This window comes from Diabrotica undecimpunctata, chromosome 9, assembly GCF_040954645.1.
Source record: "Diabrotica undecimpunctata isolate CICGRU chromosome 9, icDiaUnde3, whole genome shotgun sequence".
Classification (NCBI taxonomy): domain Eukaryota; kingdom Metazoa; phylum Arthropoda; class Insecta; order Coleoptera; family Chrysomelidae; genus Diabrotica; species Diabrotica undecimpunctata.
This window is the reverse complement of record NC_092811.1, coordinates 122,122,598-122,135,880: the sequence shown is the minus strand read 5'-3', so window position 1 is coordinate 122,135,880 and position 13,283 is coordinate 122,122,598. Positions and strand designations below refer to the sequence as shown.

At 31.6% G+C, this 13,283-nt stretch overlaps 1 protein-coding gene across 6 annotated transcripts in view; it reads right to left on the bottom strand.

The window, feature by feature from the left end:
- The window catches only part of PDZ-GEF (PDZ domain-containing guanine nucleotide exchange factor), a 726,227-nt gene that overhangs the window by 486,626 nt on the left and 226,318 nt on the right, over positions 1–13,283 (bottom strand). For all 6 annotated transcript variants that reach the window (XM_072545154.1, XM_072545155.1, XM_072545152.1 and 3 more), the window contains exon 3: positions 3,253–3,748. In XM_072545154.1, coding sequence (XP_072401255.1) covers positions 3,253–3,524 — 272 coding nt within the window. In that variant the 5' untranslated portion in view covers positions 3,525–3,748. The remainder of the gene's footprint in view (positions 1–3,252; positions 3,749–13,283) is intronic.

Below are 13,283 nucleotides of genomic sequence, written 5' to 3'. Positions count from 1 at the left end.
TCTCTATGACTCCCTGGTCTAACGGCTGAATTAAGCTTGTGACATTCGGTGGCAAAAATCTGATAATTGTCATCATTTTGTAGATTTTGAGGGTGAGGGCGCATTGTCAACAAGCAACAATGCTTTCATGGAAAGGTTTTTTGATTTTAAAAAGGATTTTACACTTAAGACGAATTCATTTTCGAACCATTCTAAAGATAAAGTGGTCGACATCCATGAACTTTTGGCTTCTATAACTGAAAGTGCTTTTTCGGAAATATCTTTTAGAGCTCTTGGTTTTTGTGATTTCCCAACACACATAGACATCAATGTGAGTGAAATTAACGGAATTGTTTACGTTTTGCGACAAACATTTACTTTTTATTGACGAAATTATTGAAACTCTCAGCCATTTCGGTTAAACGATGTTTCGGTTAAAAAGGTTTCGGTTAAGGGAGGTTTTACTGTATTCGTTGCAAGATAATTAGGATGGAATTCCCCAGATTTTTAATAATATAATGGGTATAAAGATGCCGGCTTTGGCCACGTGCCTCGTCTGTTCAGTTTATATTCGAAACTTAACTTGAAAGGGTGAAGTTATTAACGAAAACAATATATATATATATATATATATATATATATATATATATATATATATATATATATATATATATATATATATATATATATATATATATATATATATATATATATATATATGTAATATATACGAGAGATGGAATATACGCAGAGGGTACTTCGAATGGACTGGTCGAAGTTCCTCTGTAAGGCATCGTGGGAATGGATAAGCGGCCGTAGTTTTCCAGGTCCTTCTTTCCCATTTGATGATATGGCGCTTGATGATTGTAGATCATAAAATTCTCTACAAAAATGGTCTTACTTTTTACCAGTTACCTGAGATTCTAAGAGTCACATTATACATGATATGCACACATTTCCTCGAAACCTGGGAGGCGCGTTTTTTTGTTTGCTGTGGTTTCCTCTGTAGGCCTACTCCACTAACTGTCATGACAATTTTAGGTTAATTTAAGAAAACAATACCCGTCTAGTTTTAGATTACCTTATTATTGATATTGCTATTGAATATTGGGTTAACTATTGTTTTGATTTCTTTAGATATTTTACCAGACTAGACCAGACTTGACTTAAAATATTATGGTGAATTGGCAATAAAACAAATAAATGTTAATTTTCCAGACTTCTCTTTTATAAAAATTCTACTGCCGTACTTCAGTTTCAATCGTATCTTTATAGTTCTGTCATCTAAAGCTCTTAACAAACCATCCTTAATTCATTCAACGAAAACTGGCAATCTTCACTAGTTTCTATGAATTGAAAAATTTTCTCCATCGCAGAATTTACAGTGTCATCTTGTGGACGGCCAATTTTACCACCAGTTTTAGGTTTTAAGAAAGATTTGTAACAACTGTCATAGTATTTTGCATCAGCAGCGATTAAATCATACTTAAAATTATTACGTTCAAGAACAGTCTTTGAAACATCATCAGAACGATCTTTAACTAATATCAATAGGTATATTTTGAATTTTGGTATATTCACGTTACAATAACTACTATTTGAATGGAAATAAGCCACAACTGAAGGTTAAAATAAGTTTATTGACGTTTCAATTTTCACTTCGGAAATCGTTCTCAAAATACAAACATTAATTTTATTATATTAATTATATAATTATTATTATATTATTATATTATTATTATTATTATATAATTATTATATTATGTCACGTAACAATTTTTTTTTTTCGAAGATGCTGGGCTTTCTTTTTCCTTAGCTTCTTCATTGGCTTTCTTGCCACAAAATAAACGGTATTTTTTAAAACAAAAATTTGATTCATTTACTCGCGTGCTAGTACGAGGTGGACTTATTTTTAAAGTACTAGACTGTTCTTCCTCACATTGTATTTTCACTCCAGCGATTGAAGTTCTTCAAGTGTATGATTTTCTGCAATCCACATGTATTGTAACGGATTTCTGAGTTCTTAAATACTTAGTAAACTCATTTCCTCTCGCGACACTAGCCTTATTTAAATTTGGCATTCTACGATCATCCACAACTGTTTTATCTTCACTTAGAAGTTTATTGCAAATAAAGAAAAGCTGAGACATTTTTTAGAGCTATAAAATAGCACAAATAACCTAAACGGTAGACACTTGGTAACACAAATGGTAATAAGTATGTATGTTCAGATGAAATGAACCTTTAGCACTAAAAGAAACAGGTATATGGACGAGACCTACAGACAATAGAATACCCAGATGTTTTTCAAGGCTACGTGGGTAGAGGGGATTCAGTTATAGACTGACTATCTTTTGAATAAATGTTTTCAGGATAATATACTATATATAAAAGGTACACAAATAGGTATTTAATCTGGTCTTAATTGCTTGATATGTATATACGTGGCTTATATGTGCAAATTATGTATAATGTGACTCTTAGACTCGCGATATCTCAGGAATGGTAACTCTTAGGAAAAAAATCATAAAAACTATTTTTGTAGAGAATTTTAAGATCTATACCTTTGGTTTGAGGTTTTTTTTTGATAAAACACCGTTTTCGAGAAAAATCAAAAAAACTGCAAATTTTGACCTTTGACCCTTTTGATTAATGGGGATTTTTAAAACTTTATTTGTAATGGTAAACCCCAGCTCTCCCCCAATATTTGACTTTTCAGGAATTTTTGTTATTTGACCACTATTTTTGTCTAAATTGACCGGATTATTATTTCCAATAAAAATAGTAAATACATTAAGATGCCACAAGAAAATAGCTTCAGAAAAATAGTAAGAATTATGGACATTCTAGATTCTAGAAAACTTCAAAAGAGATCGGTAGATGACATAAGAGCTGTGATAGGTAAACCGTTGATTGGCGCAAGATACAGAAAGATGGAAGCAATTGGCCTACATTCAGAAGTGGATGGAAAATGGGTGAAAAATAAGAAGAGGAAAAATATGAACATAGGACAAAAACTAGATGAATGGGGAAGCAACACCAAAATGTGAAGTTATAAAGGTTAACAGTAAAGTGAAGAAATATTAACTACATCCATTCCGTATGAGGATAAATGTACAGAGATTAAGAACAAAATGAACATATTACATTACATTGTTGTTTTAGGATTTTAATTTAAATTACATACTTACACTCTGTATGATTTTATGTAGAATGTTAAAATTCAGGAATATTTTTTAAGATTTACTCTATTACATACATTTGTATACTTACTAATAAAGAACGTCATTGGCCAAATGCTTCTCATATCTAACAATTTTACACAAGGCGCGTAAACTCGAATCCCTCACAGTCTGCAGCGCCTCCAATCCGCTAAGTCCGTAGTAAATCACCTGAAGATCCTGCAGCGATCTGCATGTCGGCGGTTTAGATAGCGACCTAATCCACATTCCCTCCCAGTCGGTCATCCCGCCGCGAGAGGGCGACGCGGATACCATTTCATCGCGACCGAGCTCGTGCGCGCTCCGCGATTCGAATTCCCGCATCCACGCGATGTTGTCGGTTGTCGAGAGGTTTCACTTCAATTGAAGAGATACATGTACACAATGTTGTCGAGACGTAAAAAATGTTACAGGATGTTGCGGTTTTTTATTTTCGATGTGCGAATTCCAGAGGACTGTATCATCTTAGTGGCGATGTTTAAAGACGGTTGGGACGGCTTAATTTCTTTCGTGACTATGTCGATGTGTTCTTAAAGGCACTGTTATTTCTGAAACAAAAGAAAAATATTAATAAACGGAATCAAAATTTAAAATATAAGCTATATACTTAAATAATATTACGCAGCTGCAAAACTAAAATATAGAAAAGGAAAAAAAATAACCTTTTTTATATAAAACCCCTTATTACATAGAAAAACCCTTTGCACCCCTTATTCCAAGATGTCGAGTATTCAAGAACCCGGTCAACTTTGGAGCGCCGTAAAATCTAGAGAAATTAATAAAATTAAACAAATTTGTAGTTAAAATTATTCTATGCAAAACGCTTTATTATATAGCTCTAATGTCATTTTATTTTAAAATTGCCAGAAAAAAGTTATAAGGCCCAAAAGAAAAGGCTATAGCGGGATAAGATGGTCAAAAGTGCCCCCGCACCGATCAGAACCGCGATTTGTGCTTTCAATAAAGCATATAAAAACATGACTTCATACAAATTTTTAGCTTCCCAGAGCCTATAGAACCTCTTAAATCTAAAAAAGAAGATTTTTCGGATTTATTTTTTTCTGGGCGCAATTTTGCTTTAAAAAATCTGAAAAAATTCATGAAGATGTATCTTTCGAATACAAAATAGACTGATTTTTTTTTTTAATTTTTATATTGAAAATTTAGCTCAGGAAAAATCATTGAAATTTTCAATAATTTCTTAGGTTATGTTAATAATTTTTGGCTAACTTTTAAATAGTAATTTTTTATGTATTTTTTGTTCTTTTAAATGGCCAAGGCAGAATTTTCAATTTCTAAGCGGAAATCATCGAAAAATCAAAAAAACTGTTTTTTACTCATTTATTTGCACATAACCTCAAAACTCAGTTGGTAATTCAACATTTTTTCTTCCACATTATCAAAATCTGTGGTAAAAGTCCCCATTTAACTCTTTTATAAAGATAAAATTCGAAAATACCACATTTTTTTATCCTTTTCGCACTTTTTTTTAACTTATTTCAAAATCAGATAGTTAGATGTATTCCATCTATTTTCTTACGGACTATGAATCGTCATTGTTAAAATAATCATTTTTAACTTACAAATTCTCAAATTGCGAAAAAATCGTGTTTTTCTAATAATTTCCCACTTTATTGGCTAATAACCTTAAAATCTAGTAGCTAAATGATCGAATTTCCGCGTATTTTTGATCGCACCCTTCAATTTTGTTATACCACTTGTCTTTTTTTTCTTAAATAGTCAAAACTCGAAAAAAACCTATAGCTTTATGATTGACCCTTCTTCAACAATTGTTTTTATCGCTTTTAATCGCATCTAACTTTTGGTGCGCAAGTCTTAGCTAATAATGCATATTGCCTACATATTATAGCCTAGTGCCAAACGTTTAAAAAATAAATAAGTTACTAGATAATGATAGACCACGCCTATGGGATATATCATCGCTTTGTCCTAAAATCCGTTGCCAATTAAAATCTCGAGTCGTATTGAAATTCTCAAAGTAGTTGGACAAATCGAAGTTTAGAGTTGAATATTATAATGCCATATATCCTATAGGCTATAGGCGCTATATATCCTATAGGCGCGCGTATGGTCCTATAAAATCCTCTTCTCCTAAAATCCGTTGCAATATTATCGAGGATCTTGAAAACTATCAATCACATGGAAAAGTATCGAAAGAATCGAGTATATTAAAGTTACCACATAGGCGCGCGTATGTGTCCGCCATCAGTTACGATATCCTCGAACTCAAATTATCATCAAGTGCGATATGTATCAATATTTTGTATCGATCGAGTTATTTATCGATTCATTAAGGAAACGAAGAGTGTCTCATTTACTGTTGTGTATCATAGTAGATGTGAATTTTGAGATATCGTCAAAGGTTGATTTGTGAAAGTTAAATTGTGCTTACTTACTAATATCAATTGCAGTAAGTATAAGGCGCTACCCTAGAGCATGTAATTATATATTGTTTTTGTTATCACAAGATCAAGAATTTGAGTTTAAGCGTTTGAATGGTGATCAAAATGATAATGGGTTACAAGATATAATAATCGAAAGAATGTTAAAATCTAATTAAGGTGAGAATACTTTAGCATTAGAAGCTGGACAGCCAGGTGGTCAAGACGTCCTACTACAACGAGCAAGCTGACATAGCAAGAAATCATTAACATTCCAGAGATGACAGAAAGGGACCTCAAAATTTTTTTTCGGGAACCTATCAGTTAGGTCAAGCGATTTGCTATTTGGCTGACTTGATGGATGATAGCAATAACATCAATTTGAAGTACATTACAATGAAACTAAATATTATTAAAGTACTGATAAGATCCAGGCATATAAGCAGTAAGACCTATAAATGCTTCATTGAATATAAACCTGACTCAGTTGGATATGGTGGTATTTTGCGCCACGCATGTGACTGTGCAAATGGGATACGCACTGTAAGGTCGTGTTCTCATATAGCTGCAGTCATATATTATGTCAGTAATTCAAGATATAAATTGAGAATCATAAGACCAGTAAAAATTCTATCGGAAATTTTTACATCTGATGTTGAATCAGTCATAGATGAGAATAACGATGAGGACTAAAATGTGATTGAACATTTGTGTTTTTACTACAAAATAACCAATCTCCTGGTCTGTTCATTTCAAAATAGCTCCAACTAATCTCCAAAAATATTTTTCCTTAATTATAAGAGTATTTTAATAACAACCAATAAACTAGCAACAAAAAACTAATTTTGAGCGATCAAAGTATATGGATAACGAATTTTGTGGTTCCAAGTTTTACAAATATATTCACGGTAAAAAATTACGATTTACGGCAATTTTGCCAGGGTGGAGATTGGTTGTTTTGTAAATAGAAGTTTTATTTGTTTATAGCTATAAAAGTTACAACTGACGGTCTGAATGAAGACTGTGAGAATCTGTCGAAAATAGTACTTTTTCAAGTGTTGTAGGTGTGTATAAATTAATAATAAAAAACTATTAATCTAAAAATGTGAAACGGTTTTGATTTGCTTTTATTAGTTAATTCAATAAATGCGAATGACACAGCATGTGTTATATCTAAAGATAAGATCACGAAAATCTAAAGCACACAAAAGGTTTACACACATACTTCATCTCTATAAAAGATTTGGCTGGCATGAAGAACTATGAGGTTAACCCAAAATAACTAACATGTGGTTCCGAAAGTCGATCTCAGATGATTCATCAAAGATGACAGTGGTGAGTCGTTCAACCAGCGAAAGAGTGAACTGAGCTCTGGGATGTTGGCACCTCATTGATCGAATTTCGTAAAAATAATTATACCATCTGAATGGTCACGTTTTGGTCAGAAATGGTCAGTTGGTTTCAGCTTTTGGTCAGGTCTGGTTAATTTTTTATTAAGGGTTGAAAATTTTCAAGGACAAAAAAAGATGTTGGCACCTCATTGAACGAAATCTATAAAACAAATTATTGTATTCGATAGAGATTAAAATGCTGACAAATGGTCAGATATATTGAGCGTTTGGTCAGTTTGCTTTTGGGGTGAAAATAATTAATAAAGTTGCAATAACCTTAGCACGCAAGCGCAGTCCATTAAAAATTTTAAAAATACCAGGATTGCAGTGCCTTGCCGCAATAAACATTTTAAAAATACTAGGAGAACAGTAGGTTCCCGGGTTTTCCTAAATCACTATGTTACAGCTAGTATTTCTGAAATATAATTATACCATTCGAAAGATCACAAATTAATCTCCAATGGTCAGATATTTCCAGAAATTGGTCAGTTCTAAGTAATTTTTTATTAATTATTGAAAATTTTTCAAGGACAGTTGATGTTAGTTTCTCATCTAAATCTTAACATTTTTACAGGACACCAAGTCTTACAGTGTTGCGCGATTTTGAATATGTGATGAATTGTAAGTTTTCACCCAGACACATTGTTTAGATTCTAATCATAGGAAGCGGTTATAGTAAAACTTGTTGATATCTAGACAGTGTTACAGTTGTTAATGATAATACGAATTGTAATACATTTCTTTGTTTTGGATATTGCGACACGATTAATACAAATATATTGCAACGGGATTAACTTCGTTGATAGGTTTGGCAAATATGCATCTTAATACACATGCTCTCAAATATACACCGTTGTCGCGTCTAAAAATTAGTTTTTCTCGTCTAATATCATTGCTATATTTTTGTAGAATATCCAATTTATAATTCTTAAAGATCTGATTTTTATGCAGTCATTTTACTTATTCTTTTATTAGAATAAATGTAAAAAACTATTACTTAGACGCACAAAGTCATAGCAGTTGAAATTAAGAAAATTGCTAAGAGTCATTAAAGATTCTGAAAATTCTGAAGTGTTCTGAGACATACTGTGTTCTGACTCAAGTATTCTGCGACTGTTTTCTATTAAAATATTGATATGAAGTAAACAAAATTTAAATATTAGCGCCATATGTCATTTACAGGAAGTTAAGATTGATACAATATAAACTGTCAATTGTATTCACTTTTGGAACAAAATAAAGTAGTCTTAACCGTATACTCAACTGGTTCGTTTCATTTATGTTTTAACAGGTTATAGTGACTCAGACCATTTTTTCCGTCGGTAAATAAGATAAACGTTGTATACTAGTAAGTTTTGAGGTTCACAATAGCAGTGAATTACATGTCTACGGTGCCAAAGCTATTAGGCCGCGAAAATTACAATGATTGGGTTTCGCAGTGCAAAATTATCTTGTTCTAGAAGGTTTGTCCACGTGTTTGGACGGAACTGAAACCGAAGTAGACAAACAAGAAAAAGCTAAAGCCAAGTTAGTTCTTTTGCTTGATCCATCGTTATATATACATATAAACAAGCAAAAACCGCTAAAGAAATTTGGGACGCTTTAAAAAAAGTTGTTGGGGTTGTTATTTCCATTGATTTAATGAAAACAAAAGTATTGGACATGGAAAGTGATGTTGGTAAGTGCGTTTGCAAGTGGTACTAGTAACAGAACCAATCACAATAGACAGTTTGAAAATTACAGAAGTGATGACAGATGAATAACAAGAGAGACAGAGATCTGTCGAAAATTAGATGTTATTGTTGTAAACAAACCGGTTACTATGAAAATAAATGTCGGAAGGTTAAAACATCCGAAAAACATGCGTTTAGTGCTGCTGTTCTCAACGGATACTTTAAAAAAACTGAATTCACAAATGAGGGTTTCAGTTGTTACAAAGACGTGGCATCAAAGATGAAATAAAAAACAGCAAGCGCTCAACGCTACTAGTTTAAAGTGTCAGTTGTGTGAGATTTTAAAGCATGCATCGATAGATAAAATAATATACACATTATCACTTGTCAAACCAGTGCCATTGCGACTTTACTCTATTTTACTTTCTTTTTGATAATTCGCATTTTTAACAAAATTATCTTTAACAATTGATGATAGTAAGTTTCCTTATCAGATGGTAATTGGTAGTTTGATGTATTTATCTGTTTTGGCCAGAACAGACATATCATTTACAGTCAGTTTCTTGAGCCAATTTAACAATGTATATACTGAGTCTTATTTGAAATGTACAAAAAGAGTATTGGGGTATTTAAAAGATACTATTAATTATTCTCTGATTGACACATTCTCTCATTGGGCAAGCAATACATTAGATTGTAAGATCCTTTACTGGATATGTATTTAAGCTTTGTGGCTCTACAATATCTTGGCAAAGTGCAAAACAAAAATCATTAGAATCCGTAAACTAATTTTCGAAACCAAATTCTGAATTCTGCTTTAATCTGTGCCTTTTAAGAATTTCAAGGCAAAACAGACGTTGATAAAGATGTTATTAGAGAAATGGGGAATCTAAAAATTGCATTCCACAACATATCTCCTCAACTAAGCAAAATCCTTAGCGAATTGGTTTCTAGTACTCGTACAGAGTATATCGGAATAAAAAGAAAAAGACAGTTAAGATTTGATTTCACGTACAGGGCGCCTGCGCATCCGCTAACGAAAGAGCGACTGCGAAAGCCGTTCTGATGAGGCCTATTAGGCCGAAATACGTATAAGCGGATGCACAGGCTCCCTGTACGTGAAATCAAATCTTAACTGTCTTTTTCTTTTTAAAAATCATTAGCTTTATCTAGCTACGAGGCAGAATATACGGCCTTGTCAGAGGCTGTTTTTCTTAGGGGTTTGCTAAGTGATTTAATTGAAAAAACTGAATGTATTACCTTATTTAATAATAATCAAAGTGCATTAAACCTATCAGCAAATCCAATGTATCATAAAAGAAGTAAGCGTATTGATGTAAGATGTCATTATTTGAAAGACCTAATATCTGACAAAATAATTAATGTAAAATATATGCCTACTGATGTTATTCCAGCTAATGTGTTGACTGTTAAAGGTCTAGTTGCTAAAAAGCTGCATATATTATTGAGACTGTTTGTTATAGGTAACCTATAAATTTTGTTTAATTCATAAGTGGGGTTGTTAAAATATTGATATCAACTAAACAAATTTAAATATTAGCACCATCTGTCATTTACAGGAACTTGAGATTAGTACAATGTAAACTGTAATTATATTCACTTTTAGAACAAAATAAACTTAGTCTTAACTTTATACTGAACTGGTTTCTCAACCGTTTTAACAAGTTTTAAAATTTTCTACTTCAATTTTCAGTTAAAAATTTCCATTCACATTTGTGAGACGGATTGCTCGCCCATAAACAGCATTATAAGGTAATGAAATATAATTCTAAAAGATAGCAACATAGATATCTTTAACACCAACACCAAAGCCGTTAAATCTAGCTTTCTACCTGCTTCGACCTGTATATCATAGTGTGTATGTCTAGGATAGATACATGGATGTTTTTATGTACCTACGTATATGTGTGTGTGTGTCTGTATATACATATATTGTTTTATGTGTATGTATAATTCCTACTTGTTTTTATTCTCTAAAATATGTTTGTTCTAAAACATAAATAAATAATTTACTATTTTTGTTGGGAATAAGTCACAATTTCATTTTAAAATAAGTTTATTTAATGTTTCGATTTCCACTTCGAAAATCGTTCTCAAAAGTCAAATTATTCCCAACAAAAATAATGTATTGCATTAACTGGATATTAGTAGATACACAGTTACATGATCAGCTCATCTTTCCTCATTTTAGTTGTATTTTTTTAAGTCTTGATCCAGTTTTTTCAGATTAAGGTTACTTAGATCGTTTTATATTTTTATTTTTATCTACGTAAATAAATCTAACGAATATTAAAAACATTAATAAATGTTGAAGTCGTATGCGTATGTAAAATGAATAAAACAATAATCGAAGCCACGAGATTAGCTATTATATAATATTTAAATATTTACTTAAAAATGTAATTTATATAAAGCAATTTTATATTGGTTTAAAGAAATATTAAGAGACAACCAACACTGTACACATCAGCTGTTCCTATTTTAGTATCAAAGAGTATGCGCATGCGTCTATACAAGTAAAATGAACCAATTTTCATTACGGAACACTACACAGATGATATTAGGGTATGTTCCGAAATGAGATTGAAAATGATGAGATTAGAACAGCTGACGCGTACAGTGTTGCCTGTCTTTCAATATTTCTTTAAACTTAAAGATTAAAGACTAAACTAAAACTAAAATTTAATTTTTAAGTAAATATTATATAATAGTATAGCTAGATGGCTTCCATTATTGTTTTATTCATTGTATATACAACTTTAACATTTATTAATGATTTTAATGTTTGTTAAATATATTTACGTACATGCTATCAAACACGTGACCTTGATCTCATGTACCTAGTATACATACTAGTATTAAATATGAATAAGAATATTGTTCTGAAGCTATTTTCTTGTGGCATCTTAATGTAATTTACTATTTTTGTTGGGAATAAACCATGATTAATAAGTTTATTTCCACTTCGGAAACCGAAAATCAAAACATCAAATAAACTTATTTTTAAGTAAAATTGTGGCTTATTGCCAACAAAAATAGTAAATTATTTAGTTATACTTTATAACAAATACATTTTACAGAATAAAAACAAGTAGAAATTTCAGATACACACATGTAGAAAAAAATAAATACATATACACACATATATGTGAATATATACACATACACGTACATAAAGACTTCCATGTATCGATGCTAGACATACACACTATGATATAGAGGTCGAAGCCGGCAGATAGCTAGATTTAATGGCTTTGGTGTTGGTGTTGAAGATATTTGTGTTACTACCTTTTAAAATTATATTGCACTGCTTCATCATGCTGTTTATGGGCGAGCAATGTCTCACAAATACAAAACAGCCCTCTATGACTGAACTTTAAGCTAATCTTAGGTATCAAGAACTTTATACGGTTAATGAAGAATAAAGCTTTAATTTTACATTATTTACAACAACATATACAAAACAACATTACTTGTATTCCCGTCTCTATTAAAGTGTTACAAATTTAAAAGTTACAAGCATACTCCTGTAAAGGAGCGGTCTCACAGAACGTGAAGTGGCATTCTTCATCGGCGAAGAGAAATAGAAAATACGGAATAGAAAAAGAAAGAATATAAAGACGAGAACAAACACAACGTGTTTGTGTATTCCGTTGTTTGTCGGCAAATCGATCCAGTTCAAAAAAATCAGAAGCTAAGGCACTGCATATCCAAATATAACAAACTTGTGTTGGAATTTTTATTATTGTATAAATTACCCAATTTAATAAAATTTTTACCACCAATACTGATGGCGTACAACAGACTTGGAATGACCATTGGAATGGTCCGACTACATTTTGGGATAGGTCGAATGCATTTACCAAAAAGCAAATATTTACTAATTTCACAATAACGTGGGGTGCCAACTGTTGTCTCTTTTCTGATCGCTAATATCGATATCGTTTCTCGTTTTAATATCGTTTCTCTTTGCAGAAGCGAAGAGTATCATTCCACGAGCTATCTGATTCTTGCTTAAGACACTCCTGTTATGATAAAAATAATTACAACTGCGCAACCTAACGTAAGAGAATCTAGGGAGACCTTAGCTAATGTGAATTTTTAACTGAAAATCCAAGTAGAAAACAGTAGCAGAACACTTGAATCAGAATACAGTATATAGCAGGACACTTGATTTCAAGGATCTTTAATAACTCTTCCCAATTTTCTCAATTACAACTGTTGTGAATTTATGCATCTAAGTTATATTTTTTTACATTTTTAAAATAAAAGAATAAATAAAATGATGGTATAAAAATCAGATCAGATTTAAAAATTACAAATTGGATATTCTACAAAAATATGATAAATAAATAATGATATTAGACGAGAAAAACTAATTTTTAGACGTGACAACGGTGTATATTTGAGAACATGTGTCTTAGGATGCGTATTTGCCAAACCTATCTGCCAAGTTAATCCCGTTGGAATATATTACTATTAATTGCGTCCAATATCCAAAAAAAAGAAATATATTAGAATTCGTATTATCACTAACAACTGTTACACTGTCTAGATATCAACAAATTGTACTATAACCGCTTCCTGTTATTAGAA